The sequence below is a fragment of the Petaurus breviceps genome, unplaced genomic scaffold (genome assembly GCF_028583685.1).
Source record: "Petaurus breviceps papuanus isolate PSGF00001 unplaced genomic scaffold, PetGlider_PUasm1.0 128, whole genome shotgun sequence".
Classification (NCBI taxonomy): Eukaryota; Metazoa; Chordata; class Mammalia; order Diprotodontia; family Petauridae; genus Petaurus; species Petaurus breviceps.
In genome coordinates this window covers 10,582,698-10,599,873 of record NW_027185664.1, presented here as the reverse complement: position 1 = coordinate 10,599,873, position 17,176 = coordinate 10,582,698, and the positions used below count along the sequence as shown (strand labels likewise).

The window sequence follows — 17,176 nt, the reverse complement described above, 5'->3', positions numbered from 1 at the left end:
TCTCTCTCTCTCTCTCTCTCTCTCTCTCTCTCTCTCTCTCTCTCTGTATATATATATATATGTTGAAGCCTAGCAATCTGTGAGGATTAGAGGACTTTCAAAAAAGGCTTCTACTGCTATGAAAATCTATGAGAGAAAGATTTTAGAAACTTTCATACTTTCATACCAATTCATTTTTTTTTCCCAGGGAAAAACTGATTTCATGCCGGTGTAGGGAACTCCTTTTACCTATGCCGTTAGATCAGCTACTGTGACTTCAGTTGTTAAGAGTTGCCTGGGGCACAAAGGTTAACTGAGTTTCCCAAGTCGCACCGCCAGTACGTTACCCCAGATTATTTGAAATCAAGTTTTTATGATTATGTGCTAAGTAGCTATACTGATTATTGTTTCCTCTCCCACTCTCATTTAAATGTCTTCCTTTCCATCTTTTCCCTTCTCGGTTCCTTTCTTTTTTTTCTCTCTAGAGGAATGTTTAAAGGTTGAAAAATAGTTTAAAAATTGTTTAAAGAGTTTGTAAAAAAAGTTTAAAAAATGTTTAAAGGTTGGTTGCTAGAAGGGAATGCTTTGTGTTGTGAAGTCATAGAATGCATCACTATGAAAATACAACAGGGCAATCACTTGTGTTTTGTAGGACCTTAAAAAAGTGAGTACTGTTTGGTACTCTCATTTTGTGTGCTGAATCAAATTAATGCTGTTTTTCAACAAACATTGATGAAGACTGTAAACCTTTTAGACTGAGAGTAGTAGTACTATAAGAGATAGGCATACAATTCTGGTCATATTCTATTATTCAGGCATAAGGTTTGACCCCTTTGGCCAAAATACTGGTGTCTAGGACAGATGGGCCAGAAACCTTGGCCCAGTTTTCTGATCTGTTTCTTGCTGCTATACTGGTTATGAGATACCGCTGTTATTCTTACCTATGTACTATAGAAAGAAGTAGCAGATATCTGGGAGATTTTCCTCACGCCATCTGCCACTGGCTTCCATTTTGGCTCTTGTTAGTTCACCAAACTTTCTACCCAAATTTCACTGGTTCCCTCAGCTTTGACCATAATTCATACTTACTAGCTGGCTTTTTCTCCATCCTTGCCTGATGAGTATTGAGATCTACAGCATAACATTGGAGAGTGGCTAGGCTTTAATATACTATATCAAGATAACTAAAGATTCAAGTTCTAATAATTTAATAAAATTATTGTAAATATATCAAAACACTTATTTATCATTAAATATTCCTTATGTTCTTGGTTCCCTTTCTAAAATGTTTACTGTTATCCCTAACAATAAAGTGTTAACATTTATTGAGTAGCTACTATATGAGGCATCCTAAAAATCTTTTGGGACAATGTCTATAAGATTTGAGAATCTTATTAAGGATAACTGTTTCATCCTTAAAGACAAGAGGTCATTACCCTGGGGTCCATGAACTTTTTAATATTGTGATAACTATATTTTAATAGTGGTTTCCTTTTTATTGTATTTTATTCATTTAAAAACTTTATTCTGGCTTCACCAGAATGATACAAAGGAATCAATGGCCCCAAAAAGATTAAGAACTCCTGCTTTAAAAGAATAATAACATTTTTATAGTTTATATTAGTGTAGCTACATGTGTTCTTTGAACTCAAATCTCATGTACCTTTTTTGTGTGTTTATTGTTTTTGTTTTAAAGATGAATGGAAATAGGAGACTATTTTGAGAAAACCATGGCAAAGCCAATTAAAAAATGCAGCGTTTATCCTCCTAAATCTACAGTATCTTCTCTTCTAGCAAGTTGCAGTTTGAATAAGAGTAATTCCTCTGACTCCAGTGGCTCTATAAAGTATAAAGACAAGCTTTACAACTCTGCTTCTCAGGCATTACAGGCCTACATTGATGATTTTGAGCTAAATTGTATGTCTCAGGATAAAAGTATTAGAAAGTTTAACCTTACCCAGAATTCCAAGTTCTCCAAATTTCTTTCTAAATCCCCAGATGGTACGCTTTCATTACACTTTTCTATGTTTTTAACTATGTATAATAATTTTGTGTATTGTACTTTTGGAAGATTAATTTTTGTGGAGAGAAGAGGCTAGATAAGAAGTATTTTACAAAACCTGATCTTACATAAAATCATTATTTGGTTGTAATTATTTGGTTCCCTAGCTTTTTCAGTTGTAGATTCTTTTTGGGTCCATGGTACTCTGATTCTAATAACATTTTGAGTTTTGATATTTCTATGATTCTTTTCATTGATAGGGGAAAGAGAAAACTAGAGGATAAAATGCATTGGGTAATTTAAGGGAGTAAATCTTCTGTTTGATTTGCTCTGTACAGAAAGGAATTCTGAACTAGAAATGGATTTTGTTACTGGCCTGGTCACTAATAACCTTGAACACATCATTTAACCTGCCTTCTTTGTTCCTGATTTCCTCATCTATTAAAAAAGTTTGGATTACTTGATCTCTGATTCCTTTCTAATTCAACAATTCTTTGATTCTGTGTTTTTTTCCCCTTCTCTCACACCAGTTTTGAAAAGATAAAAATTAAATGTTCAATTAATCCATGATAGTGTTTTTCTGTTATTAAAAATATTGCTCTTCCAAATTCTTGGCTTGATCCAATCCCTTCTAGAAAAGTCAATTGGTACTCACAGGGTACTAGAAGGGAACATTTAAAGACTAGGAGGCTTTCTACTCAGACTTTAAGGCAGAGAGTGGAAGAAAAAGACCCACTAGAATAACTGGAAACAGAAAAAAACCTAGGCAAGAGGAAAAGAGAATAGGGAAAAATTGGAATAAGTAAAACAAAGAAAGGTACTGGACAAGAGAATGACAGTGACCTGCAGCCCATAAAAACAATGAGGTGAAATGTCATTGTGAACCATAGATAACTTTATTTTTACTTGTAAAGTGTTTCGGGGGAGAAGAGAAGGAAAAAAAACAGGGTGGTTTTTTTTTTTTTTTTGCCTTTTTGGAGGACAATTGGGGTTAAGTAACTTGCCCAAGGTCACATGAGTAGTGTGTGTGTGTGTGTGTGTGTGTGTGTGTGTGAGAGAGAACATTAAGTGTCTGAGGCTAGATCTGAACTCAGGTCCTCCTGTCTCCGGGGCCAGCACTCTACTCATTGCACCACCTAGCTGCCCCTAAAAAACAGGGTGTTGTTTTTTTATCATAACTAGTTTTTGTAATTATATATGAAACATGAAGGATAAACACAAATATGTAATATGCTTTTTTTTAGGTTTTCAAGACTTTGACTACAAAAGATCAAAGTTGTTTTGTAGGAACCGGATGATTAGTGACATAGATTCTATTAGCCTAACAACTGATGATCTAGTTCATTTTCCACCGGATGGATCACTGCCTGCCAATACTTATATTGGATCACTACCTCAAAATAGCAAAGAGGACAGAAGATTACTTAAAACTTCATCAGAAAATGAAAGGAATCCCATTTTTCTAGATCCTTGCAATCCTGTGGGAAATGAGGACCTGTTTACTCCTGTTCTGTTCTCAGATACCAGTGAAAAACATTGTTGTATGATGAAAAACACTTCAGATAAACATTGCAAATGTATTTCTGCATCATCAGAATATTCTTCAGAGATGCCTCCTCCCAAAGAAAATTCAAAGCACCATACTCGAAGAAATTACCCGAGATGGCTCACTAGTCAGAAGTCAGACCTTGATGTGTCAGGGATAACTAGTATTCCTGATTATACTTATCCGCCCTGGCTACACGATCCAGATCTGTTACCTGATTCATGCAGTCAAAGTAGTTGTCTGAAGCAAAAAAAAGAACAATGCATTTGTATGGAGAAAAGGAAAACTCAGTTTGCTCATAAATTGGATTGTTATGAACATTCACTTAACCACTGTAGCATCTCAGACTCCACCAGTGACAAAGTATTAGTCAATTGTAAACACAGTTGTGAACTGGGTCAGTTTCAGTATGGGAGTAAACCTTTCACAGGGCAGTCCAAAAAGCCATTCAGTGGTAACTTTTCTTTTACAATTTTGCTACTAAACTGAGAAACATGTAGGGACTTTTCTATTTAACCCTTTATGGAATTAAGTTTACATATTATTTTGAATGCATTTTTCTTTTTTGTTTCTCTAAAATGTCATTTTAACATTACTTGTTTTGAAAAAAATTATCACTGCTTATACACATTTCAAATTGTGTGAATCTGTGATCTGAGTGATATTTTATCTTTCTGGAGTAACAATATTTCATTTCACTTAAATATCTAATTTTATTTTTTTTAAAAAAATAGATGACAAAATTGAATTGCTTATCCTGAAGGCCAAGAGAACTCTAGAACATTCTTCTGCAGGATTATCAAATACTCTGAAAAATGATGTCAGTTCCTACTCACTAGATAAACTAGAAGCAGAAAGATCATGGGAAAATAGTCCGGTTACTTTGTGAGTAAGCAGTAATGGTTATTGGAATGTGTATTGGGGTGGGAAAAAATAGAAATTAATCATTGAGCACTTACTGGGGAGACAAGCAAAAAGACTGAATACTGTCATATTCACAATGCCCTTCCAATGGGGGAGACAAGTGTTTATATAGATAGAGATATATAGCATAAAGTAGTTAAATACAAGTTAATTTGAGAGGGTTGGGAAGCTAACAGTCAAGGAATCAGTAAAGCTTTCATCCAGAAGATAGGGCCTAAGCTCCATCTTAAAGGAAAAGATAGCTTCTATGAGGTAGAAGTAAGGAGTGCATTCCAGGCATGGGACATGACATCTTGGGGCCGCATGGAGACTGTGAGATGGAATATAGTATGTGTTGTGTGTTGAACCAGAGAAAGCCATTTTGGCTGCATTTCAGAGAGGTAGTAAGATTGGAAAAATATGGTGGAGCAAGGTTGTGAAGGGTTTTAAAAGCTAAAGAATAATTTGTATTTTATCATAGAGACAATAAGCTACTGGAATGAGTAGAGAAGTCATGTGGTCAGATTTGCAGTTAAGGAAATTTGCCTTGGGAGCAGTTTTTCAGATAAAAGGACTTTATGCAGAATGACCTAGAAGTCTAAGACTAAGACTTTTAGGACACCCTATATATAAACACAAAAATGGTAATTGTATACCTTTAGCACTAAGTCTTCTGTATTTTAAATTGTGATTCTTATTTGCACCATGTGATAGAATGTCTTATAGCTCCATACAACATATAATGTCCACTTTTTTCCCTCTTTATTCCAAAAGGTGAAAAAATAAGCCCCTTCTTTCTTACTTTGAAGTAGTCAAAGACCATTTGTTTTATACATGCCTTTGTGTGACATTTCATGTATTATAAGGGGTATGAAGAGATTGCAGTGGGTATGAAGAAAAATAAGATTTACTAATAATTATTAATAATTTTGTAGGAAAGAGGGCCTTCTCTTTGTAAAGGCCAAACTTACTCCAATCAAAGGAATCTTAAGTGGAGAAACAATCATAAATGTAGAAAGAGCCCTGCTAGCCCTGATCTGTGATTCTATAACCTTTTCCTTCTGTATTTCCTTTGTGGTGGACTTGGAACTTACATTGTACAACTCTGCTATACATTATTCTATTCTCTTTAAAGTATAAATAATAATAATGAAGGAAATAGAGAAGGAAGAAATATTTGTTCATCTGAATAAGAAAGGATGTTATATATACATTTGCTTTTCCCAATAAGGCTGCTGACTCCTACTTAGTTTTCCATTGTGTTAATCTCCAGATAGAACAGGTTCTTAACCTATTTTGTGTCATGGACCTTTGTATCAGTCTGATAAAGCCTATGGACTCCTCAGGATAATGTTTTTAAATAGATAAAATAAAATACATGGAATTACAAAGATCATAATTTATATTGAAATGCAGTTATCAAAATAGCTTTAAAAAACAGGTTCATTAACCCTAGGTTAAGAACACCTAAAACAGAATATCATTCCATTATGGTTAGTATTAATATTTTGTGCACCTATGTTTAAGAATTGTGCTGGGTGCTGTGTTGGGGGGTGGGTGTAAACTTGTTGCCATCAAGGAGTTTACAATTTAAAGAGAAACATTACACATAAAAAGAAAACAGACAAGTAGCGTGGATAATAAATGATGTGAGAATGCAGAGAAGGGAGATTATTATTGGTTGGGGTAAAGGAAAGCTTTATGAAGGTGAGATTTTAACTAGGACTTGAAGAATGGATAGGATTGGAGGGAGGGGGCATTCTAAAAGAGGGAACAGTATGGCCAGATATTGGAGGGGGATAGTTCAAGAACTGTTTCCAGGGAGAGAGAAGGAATAGAAAGTAGGCCAGTCACTGTGGCTGTAGGATTAATTCATGGCCCAGTATAGTTCTAAGCATTTAGTAATTACTCCATAAATAGTTTAATTTTAAAAATAAAGAAAGGCTAAATAAATATGGAATGATTGCCTTGAAAACAGAATATGAGGGAATGATTAGTAATTGAAGTATGTGAAAGCAGGAGGTTGAATTCAGTCACCTCTTAAAGACACTGTTAGCTTTGAAAGTTTAAGAAAAGGGCAGCTTTCATGTGGAACAAAGAAATTCGCCTGGGATTGTCAGGTACTCTGGGAAAATACATTTGGGAAATTAACCTGTTGGGCTAGAAGATGTGAATACAGTTTGGGCTAGTACAGTGGAGAATCTGTTTGTGTCTAACAGATTTGGCATTAACATCTAAAATTAAACTTATTGTCTGGCAACATAATGTAAAAAATGTCAAATTAACGGATTTAAGATGTTTGTTTTCAGACTCCTCTACAGATTCTAGATACTCTTTAGAATTTTGACTTAAATTCTTTTGTGTTTCTTCCCGCATTTTTTTACATGAACAATGTGACAAAATGTTGAAATTGTTTTTATATGTGACATAAAAATCATAGGATTATAGTTTTAGAATTTAGATGAGGCCTTAGATGCCACAGTTTACACAAAGTTTAACCCTTTCAGTTTAAAGATGTGGAAACTGAGGATTGTAGAGGTTAAGCCAATTTCTCAGCTTCAGTTTCCACATCTATAAAATGGAGATAACAATAGCACCTAATTCCCAGGATGCTTGTGAGGATCAAATGAGATAACTTAGTTAAAGCTCTGCAGAATCTTTGTGTGTGTGTGTGTGTGTGTGTGTACACACATATGTATCTAAATCTCTATACCTATCTACCTGTCTGTCTGTCTGTCTGTCTATCTATCTATTTAAATATATATATATATATATATATAAATGCTAGTTATTATTATTATTATCATTGACTTGCCCAGGGCCACATAGCTATTAAATTGTCCAGATCTTCCAGAATCCAAGTTGCCTTAGATCAAATCAATGTATTTGCTTTATATTTATACCTTGAGAATTTAAAAGCTATAAGATTTTTTTTATTATATGAAAGAAGCACATCATTCTTCTTTTCCTTGTGATTTTCTGGCACCATTCCATATTCACTGAGCTTTTGAAGATGTCTTCAATAACATATTACTCATCACTTCAGACTGTACTCTTTTGAATTTTTTGATAGGTGAACAGAGACAAACAAGGTTACTTTGCTTAAAGCAGCTCCATCTTTATATTGCATGCTAATTGTGCGAACTCAATTTCTGAACTCCTGTTTAAAAGATCATTAGATATATCCATTTACCTAGTTAGAATATCCACAAAGATGTCAACTTAGTTTAAAACTATCATCTATCTTTAGAAATAATAAAGCTGCATTTCTTTTTAAGATGGCCTTGCTTAATTTATGTTTTTCAATATTTTATATTGTTACTAGTTTGAAATTAATAAGGCTTTATCATAATTTGTGGCTAATAAAATTATACCCCTAGATGCTAGTATTACTTATTTACCCTGTATTTCTATTTAGCAAATCACCCGTGCCTGTGGATTGTGGTGAAAGACCTCAACAAATCGTAAAAGTGAAACGTGTTCATGAGTTCCTTGAGGATTGTTTAAATAAGGGTAATCCGGTAAGTAAAGTTGAATTTTTATGAACTTGAAAGGGGTTTTGTGACTATATTAGTTTCAAAAGGGAGCAAAATTTATCCCAACTTATCTAATAGGATTATTTAAGATACTGTAAAATGTGTAAGAATTATGACTATAACTCTGCTAACAGACTCTTTTTTAAAATTTTTACTGAATTCCTGGAAACAGTGTTAAGAAAGCAAGTCTTTTAGTAAAGCAAATTTTATTTTCTTATTGTCACAGTGTTGTCATTGGGAAATTATGTTTCTGACCAAGGACTTGGCATCATATTAGTCATAGATGTTACTGACATTTCTTTAAACCTTTATAATAATTTCAAATCACAAATTGTGTACCAATCCTATGAAGTGGTACAGATATACACACACACACACATATATCATTACAGTTACTATATGAGAAAATTAGTATACAAAAAAATTATGTGTAGAATATGCAAATTCAGCTTTGATCAACATGATAAAGAAACTACTCTGCTAGCCATTGTAAATATACATTGAAGTCACATTTTTTTGACACATTAGGATTAATATTCAAATTAAACATGTCTATTTGGAGATTTGTGCCTCAAAACTGTTTAAGGAAGTTTCTGTTGATGCCCTCCTCTTAATAGTTTCTGCAGAATCATTCAAAATCTTTCCATTAACTTGAGTAGAATTATGCTCAAAATGCATAGTTCAAAATACATAGTAAGTGCACAATAAATGTTTGTTGATGATGTTTTTCCCACCCCGGAACATTTTTTGTAAAGGTGAAGGGATGACTCAGTGTTTCTTTTCCTTACTTTGTGTACCTCCTCAGTTTATTAAAAGTTAAAAGGGCAGTTAATCACTCTCTCTATCTGCCTAAATTCTGACTATGAGAGAAAAAGAGCTGTTGAGTCATTCTTGTTCTTTCATTTCTGCTGACTGTTCGACATTTTGTTGAAGTGTTAGAGAGCACTTAACACTTCTTTGGAAGTTAGAAAATAATGACTTGATCATTATCATAGACTTTTAAAAGGAATTTATAAAACATTGGATAGCAGATGCAGACCTGTTTTATAGCTGTCTTGTTTTTATAGTTAGTGAAGGCAGCAAGAATTGGGGCATGGGTATTATTAGGCAGCATTGAGAATGAATTTTAAAATAATGTTAACACAAGTCTTATCCAGGCATATTAATATAATAGACCACTTGAAAGTTAGATGACCCATGTTCTAGTCCTGACTGCCAGTAACTAGTTGTGTGACCTTGAACAAAATCTTTGAACTTCAATTTCCTCCTTTCTAAGATGGGAATAATAATATTTTGCCTATCTACCTCACAAGGGTGGTTGTGAAAGTCAGGTAATATGAACTTTTGTGACTGTAGAGCATTATTTAAGTATATGCTGTTATTTTTAATTATAATAAATAATTTATAAATAAATAATAGGGGAGTTGTACGAGGTGATTTTTGCAGTCCTTCTCCAGCAAAAAAATTCTATGATAAAAGTAGTAGGTAGATTTTTAAAATGAATACTATATGACTTTGGAAGGTCAAGATTATGTTTTCGTTTTAGAGAAGTATGCTGTCTGGAGGTAAACATCATGGTCCTGTTGAAGCTCTGAAACAAATGTTGTTTAATCTTCAAGCAGTGCAAGAAAGTTTTAATCGGTACGCATATGCTGAGCGAGATGAAGAGATGAAACAAGTAAGCAAATATTTGACTGATTTTTTTTAAGATCTGTGAACTTGTTAAAAAAAAATCTCCTAGTTTTTATTCCTATATCCCGTAAATTCAACTTAACATTTATTAAACACCTACTCTGTTTAGAGCAATGTGTCAGTTGTTAGAAAAAAGAAATAGATAAGACATGTCCTTTAACTTCATTGAGCTTATATTTTTATTAGGGAGATATGACCATAAGGAAATAAAATTTAGTGAAATAATATGAGAAGTGGAAAGTAAAGTAGTTTTAAGTTTATTTTACCATGGCTAAAATTTTTAAAAATAGAAATGTATAACAAAAATTTTATAAAATTGTGGCATATTTGCTTTAGATATTAACTTGTTGATATTTAAAACAATAGTTATACTGGTGCTATAAATAGAAGGTGCCCTATAAAATAGACTGCAAGTGTTCAGGCCCTATTGCCTGAACAGATAGAAAATATTAGCAGAACCACGGATGGTGGCTATATAAGACCCAGCCTATAGTCTACATATTGAAAGAGCTCAACACCTGGAAGAGTGGGTGGATTTCCTGTGACCGTCATGATGATCATGTGAGGGATACGGTTGACTTATTTACATAGGATTTTTAATAGTTTGGGGCACAGTCAGATTTATGATATTAAGTCTGATCACCCATAGTTGGTACCCGAGCCAGGAGCTGTATTAAGACATCTAAGAAATTGCTCCAGCCCTTTCCTGCTAACCTCTTCATCTTCAGAGAATTTCAGGGTTAAAAGGAATCTAAGAAGTCAATCCAGTTTTAGCCCATATTTGAGAAGGAATGCCCACTGCAACATCCTCAATAGTTATTCAGCCTCTGCTTAAAAGACGTCCTAGGGCAGCCTGCCCTAAATTTGGATGTTTCGGATTGTTAGGAAGTTTTTCCTTGTATCAACTTTAAATCTGCCTCAAAAGTATGATTCATTACTCCTAGTTCTGCTTTCTGGGGTAAAGGAAAACAAGTTTAATGCTCCTTATTCATATGATAGTCCTTCAAATAGCCTTTGGAGTCTCTGTCTATAATTTCTCACTCTTACTAGATGACTAAACCATCTTTTTTTTTTCCTTTAATTTTCTGGCTGATCCTTTTTATTTGTATTTTTTAAAATGTAAGTCAAAATTGACTATCTGATGTAACCTTCTTAGATTCATGCATCTTTAATATTACTTCTCCATTGTGTAAAATTGCATTGCTGTTTTGCTGCCAATTTTTAGCTGTTGAAGTAAGTGAGCTAGTCAGCTATTAAAATTCAGTAGCCTTGGGCTTCTTTATAGATCTACCTTCTGTCATAAGTGGAAGTAGACACTTTGTTGTTGTTTTAAATTAAAATACCTGTATATCAAAAACAGTTTTAAAACGACATTAAGAGGGAGTAAATCAAAACGTGTTCATTCTCTCTGAAAATCTTTTATTTCCCTGGGACCCAATTGTAAATGCTGAACAGGTCAGAATCTCCAAAATTTATGTGTTCAAGATAAGAGGAGCTTAAGTAACAAAGTGTCTTTATAAGCACTAGTCATAGTCAAACCATATGTGTGTATGTATATATATAACTATGTTGTTATTTTTTAGTTGGACCAGACTCTTCATGAGATTTTCTTGGCAAAGAGACTGGTGTTTACTTCCTTCTTCAGCTCATTTTACAGATGAGGAAACTGAGGCAAACAGGATGAAGTGACTTGCCAAGAGTCACACAGCTAGTAATCTATGGGCATTTCATTTTCAGTTTTTTCCCCCACTCCAACCACAATAGATTTATTAATTTTATTGTATTCTTTTTACAACTAACTATGGGCAACAGTAGGTTTTTCTAAGTTTTTCCATGGAATGACTTGAGACAGTTTGGAATAATACTGTATGGCATTTATACGGTAGTAATATAAATAAGCTTTAGTGTATACATTTTTAGAATATACTGTAGGTTTTCAGTTTTTTGCTACTACAAAAAGTGCTGTGCTTAAACATCCTGATAGTATGGTACCTTTCTTTCAGTTATTAAACTCCTGAGGTATATGTCCATAGCAAGATTAATGAGTCAAGACATATGTACAATTTAGTAACTTTTCTAAATAATTCTAGATTGTTTTCTAGCTCCAACACTGATTATTTTTATCCTTGACCGTCATTATCAATTTGAGGATTGTGGGGGTAATACCTGAAAGTTCTTTTAATTTGTATTTTGCTTAAGAATAAGTTACTTGTCTTCCTCCAAGTAGTTTGAGTGCTTGGATTTTCAAGCACTACACGAATATGTTTGCCTCTGCTTTTTTATTCAGTCTGTTCTGTTGATCTGATTTTCTATTTAACTGATATGAAGTAGTTTTGATGATTATTACTCTTTATTTTGAAATCTGATGATAATAGGCATGCTCCTTTTATTGATATTTTTTGCATCATGACCTTGAAATTCTTGACTTTTTTGCCCCTCCGGGTGAATTTTGTTACTTGTCTGGTTTTGTAAAGTTATCATTTGGTAGCAATAAAACCCACAATAATGATTCGATTTTCATCCAAATCTTGCCTCATTGAGAATTGTCCTTTGTGAAACCTGCAGCTTGATGTCAGCCTGTGACCCTTCCCTATACATAGGGCCAGCATTTTGTTTGCTCTCTCAGACTCTAGTGTTTGCAGATCTTCTGGCCAGACTGTGAGCTCCCTGAGAACAGACATTGTTTTCTGCCTTTCTCTGTATCCTCAGCATAGCTCCTGGCACACTGGAGGCTCTTAAAAAATGCTTCTCTTGCAGTGCTGATGTCAGTAGAATTCCATTTCCAATCCAGTCTCTAGTTCCTTCTTGCTACTGATGGCCCCATCTTCAACCATATCAGTATTACTCCTTTTATTTTTAATATTACTAATAAATCTATTAGCCATTCTCTGCCTTTAGCCCACAGTGCTGAAAAAGGAAAAATGTCTAGTTTCTGAATACACACAGATTTCTTTCATTTTCCTCAACAAAAGATTTATTTAACCATGGCATGGTAAGGATCTACTTCAAGAGCATAGAAGACAAAGCCTCTTTCAGTATTCCTGTGTAAAGTGATTGCAGTAAGTACCTGGAATATCAGGGCCACAGCCCAGATGAATATACTTCTGACATAGTTACCAGTTCTCATTACAGTCTTTAGTAAGGGTAGCTAAGAACTCATTACCCTTTTATGTGAAGCCTAACCTTTTGCTGGGAAATATATTGAGACTTGCCTTGTAACACTCTCATCTCACTGTTCTCCAGTCTACCTCCCCAAGACATGTCCTCCCTGGAATCCCACTGGGGAACCGGCTACTAAAGGAAATCATTTTTATGGGGCCGAGTATGCATTGCTCCGCATTTTAGCTACCTAAAAGGTGACAAAGGATGGTCCCCATCCTGGGCCTCTAACTGATTTTACTGATACAAAAGCCAGTCCTCTCTAAGTTCCCCAGTTTGCTATAACTGCACAATTGGTGTCTTCAGGCCACACCCTCAGCAGCCATTGTTCCATTGACCCGTCAGATATTTAAACTTCTGCAGCTAACATTGTTTCTTGGTAGTAAAAACTCATTCAACTCTCCAGTTCCTTTGTGGAGAAAATCATGTGGGTGGAAATGGGGTGGAGGGAAGTAGCGATGGTAGTAATTGGGTAAGCCTGAGGATTCCCAGTTCCAATACTCTTTTTCCAATTTTCTTGTAGTATTGATTTCAACAGAATTCCATTTTGCAGCCTAATCTCTGGGTTGGAGACCATAATTCCTTCCCGTGACTGATGGCCTCCCTCTCCAGCCCCTGTGAATATTGCCCCTTTTATTCTTGTTATTACTAAATCCATTAGCCATTCTCTGTCTTTAAGACTTAGTGCTTAAAAAGCAAGAGCAGTGTCTAGTTTTTGCACAAAGATAGATTACTTTTATTTTCCTTATTTGGACCTTCTAATTTTTTAGGGCGAACTATGGAATACTCCCCCTCAGGATAGTTTTATCCTCTGTTAGCTTCCTTTACCATCCAGGAAGCTGGGTAGGAGAGGGTGGCTTTCCACTGTTATTAGGGCTTACCAGCAACACCTGCAAGTTACTGTGTCAGACCATCCTTTCACCTGTGACTGCTTCCTCCTCACTTCATTACTCCACTTTGAGATCTACAGACTTGTCACAATTGAATCCTACTGACTATAGCCATTTATAGGCCTAGCCTTAGTCAGGCCAGTATGCTGGTTCATGTTCAAGATTGGAATAAATTGATTCAGTTTGAGGTTTACTTAGCCAAAGCAAAGGAGGAATATTCAGCAGTGACACAGTGTTGATTCAGATATTTCTGTCTCTATAAAGAAAAGATGAGTCTGGCCAGAAGGGCATATTAACTTGTATAGAAGTGGAACATCCTTTAAAACTAAAGGTCACTGTGGACCTTTGCATGCCTCAGGAGACCAGGAATCCGTTTCAGCAGCATGAGCCCTAATACATTGGATGAATCAAGGCTCTTGGACAGATTTCTAGTCTTTCAGTAAAAATCTAGCCCAGCTCATATGGCAGGGAACTTAGTAGATGTTATTCTTACCACAGTGGGCAAGTCATTTAGCTTCTCAATATTTCAGGTAATGTCTTCAGACTTAACTGCTGATTTATAGGTAATAGGGAGAGTTCCCAGGCTTTCCTATACTCTAACTTGCTGATTCTGACAATCACACTGTGATTCACATCTAGACACATCTAGACATTCACATTCGCAACTAGAACTTGAAAAAAGAGAAAATAATGATCATTCTCAGAGATGTCAGATGGCTTAATCAAAATAATGAAAGAAGAGATACAAAACATAGTTAGAACTGCTAATGAAACACAGGGAGAAAAATTGATAGTTTAGAAGAGATTGGAAAATCTTACCATAGAAAGAGGGATAGCCTAAAAAAAAAGAAAACTGTATTTGAAGAAATCATAAAGATAATTTCCCAGAAGCATTAGAATAAAAATTCAGAGTCTAAATGAATTATATATCTCATCATTGGAGAGAAACGTTAGTCATAATACGCATGGGTGGGTTTACTCAGGTCTAAACTTTTCTCAAAGAAAAAAATAGTATCATGGAATCTCAGTTAGAATTGTGTAGGATTTTATAACAAGGAAAAGAAATTGGAGTATGGTATATTGAAAAGTAAAGGTGAATGATTTATACTCAAGAATAACATCCTGAAAAGTTAAGAAGGATTTTTAAAGCAATTGATGATTTTTCAAGCATTCCTATTGGGAAAACTAGAAGTGGCCAATCTTAGGAAGACAAAAGAAATTTAAGAATGAGAGATAAATTTGAAAATTTTAAAACTTCTGTGTTATGATTTAATGACTTAGATTCTTTTTCTTGTATTTATTTAGTATTTTATTTTCCCCAAGTTACATGTAAAAATAATTTTTAACATTCTTTTTAAAACTTAGAGTTCCAAATTCTCACCCTTCCTCCCTATTCACTCCCTCATTGAGAAGTCAAGCAGTTTGATATAGGTTATATAAGTGTAGTTAGTTATGCAAATCATTTACATATTGGTTATGTTGTGAAAGAAAAAAAAATTGACCAAAAAAACCCCAACAAGAAAAATAAAGGAAACAAAACAGTATGCTTCAATCTATATTCAAGACACCATCAGTTCTTTCTTTGTCAATGGATAGCATTTTTCACAAGTCCTTCAGAGTTATAGTGACTTAGATTCTGAAAGAGAACAGATTGTGGGCACTTTGGTATCAGTAAGGGACAAAGGGAGACAAAGATTTTGGCTCTGTGTTTGTATCCTTAAAGAAATACCTCAGAGGAAAAGAAAAAAGGGGCTCATTTCCTAACCTTAGAAGAAGGTTATTTCAGCATAGAACTGGGAGTGGGACTCTCTTTATCCTTGGAGTTATCTAGCCAGGTAAAGGGTAGGTTAAACAAGAAGGAAAAAAATAGTGGCACAAATACATTCATGGAAGTGGGAGACGGGAATAGAATAGCTTGTAGGAAGGGGACTGGGTTTTGAGAGGGAAGGAAAACAGACTATAGCTATAATGGATGCGATTGTGGATTGTTACTATGAGGAACTCCTAGATCAGGAAACTTCCTTTACCATGGCACGTCAGCCCCTTCTCTGCAAGTTAGAGATCACTAAGAAGCTCAAGGGCACATGGCCAACATGTGTGGGTAAGAAGATTGGAGGCAGGAAGGCCTTGAATCCAGGCTTTCTTGGCTTCGGGACTGACTGCTACTATGCCACACAGAAATAGAGGAATGTAAATGTATAAAATAGATTTAACAAGAGGAAATGGAAAACCTAAACAGTGGTCCAGATGGCTTTAAAATTGAAATCTTATCAGATATTTTTAAAAAAAAATTAACCCTTCTGCTATAAAAATTTTACAAAAATGAGAAAGAAGGTACTTTCCAAGTTCCTTATTTGAGGTAAATATGGTTATTACCTCAACCAGAGAGGGAGACAGCAGAGAAACAAAATAGAGGTCGATATCACTAACAAATATTGATGCAAAACTATTAACTATAGTAATAGAGGCCATAGAGTTATTCTTAAAATACATACTTTTACCAGTTTGGATTTTTACCAGGAATATAGTGATTTTCCATTTGTACAAAATTTTTTCCACAGTTGTATAATAAGTAATAAAAATATGATTATGTCAACAGAGACAGAAAAACCTATGGAGAAAAACCCAAAACTTGTGTTTAAAACACTAAAATGTAAATAATGAAAATTACTGTTCCTTAATATGATCAAAATATATAATCTATAATCAAGAGTTAGCGTTATTTATAATGAAGAACATCTCTTTTGCAGTCCCTTCTCTGTGTAGATAGTGCTGCCTCTTTAATGCAGACTCTTGTCAGCTCACACATGGACTATTCCAGTAGCTTTTTGGTTGGCCTCCCTACCTTGAGTCTCTTCCCATTTTAGCCTGTCCTCCACTCAGCTATCCATATGATCTTCCCAAAGCACAGGTCTGACCAGGTCTTCAACTTATTCATTGAATTCCAGTGGCTGCCTATTGCCTCTAGGATCAGATATAAAAACCTCTGTTTGGCTTATGTATGTATGTGTTTTTTATATATGTATGCATCAATGTTTGTATATGTACAAGTACGTACACATAGATATCTTGTTTGTACATAGCTATTTCATCTTGTTTCCCCTATTAGAGTGTGAGCTCCTTGAAAGCAGGGACTTGTTTTGACTATTTTTTTTAATGCCTCTTGACTTGAAGAAACACTGAGAGCTTTCTCATTAAAACTGGAAATAATACTAAAATGTTTCCACTATTAAACATAAGTAGGAAGATGTTTAGAGAATCAGCACAGGAAGGGAGGAGACACTTATTTGCAGGTGATTTAATAATTTACTTAGAGGTCCCCAGAGAATTAATTTTCGAAAATATAATAGTGATATTAGCTTTAATAAAGTAGTAGAAGAAAAAAAAATTAAATCTCTAGTCATTTTGTATACATTATTGACAAAATAACCCTTGCATCCCTGGTCCTACTCAGTTATAATAAATGATT

At 34.6% G+C, this 17,176-nt stretch overlaps 1 protein-coding gene across 10 annotated transcripts in view; it reads left to right on the top strand.

Moving 5' to 3' along the window:
- Window positions 1-17,176, top strand: part of LOC138172145 (lung adenoma susceptibility protein 2-like) — a 31,226-nt gene that overhangs the window by 2,759 nt on the left and 11,291 nt on the right. For 8 of the 10 annotated variants that reach the window (XR_011171065.1, XM_069101797.1, XM_069101760.1 and 5 more), the window contains exons 3-7: window positions 1,676-1,980; window positions 3,226-3,981; window positions 4,262-4,412; window positions 7,849-7,951; window positions 9,513-9,644. Coding sequence is in view for 9 of the 10 variants with exons in the window: in XM_069101797.1 (XP_068957898.1) it covers window positions 1,680-1,980; window positions 3,226-3,981; window positions 4,262-4,412; window positions 7,849-7,951; window positions 9,513-9,644 (1,443 nt within the window). In the remaining variant the exon portion in view is untranslated. The remainder of the gene's footprint in view (window positions 1-1,675; window positions 1,981-3,225; window positions 3,982-4,261; window positions 4,413-7,848; window positions 7,952-9,512; window positions 9,645-17,176) is intronic. The other 2 variants (XM_069101807.1, XM_069101833.1) reach the window with 2 other exon arrangements.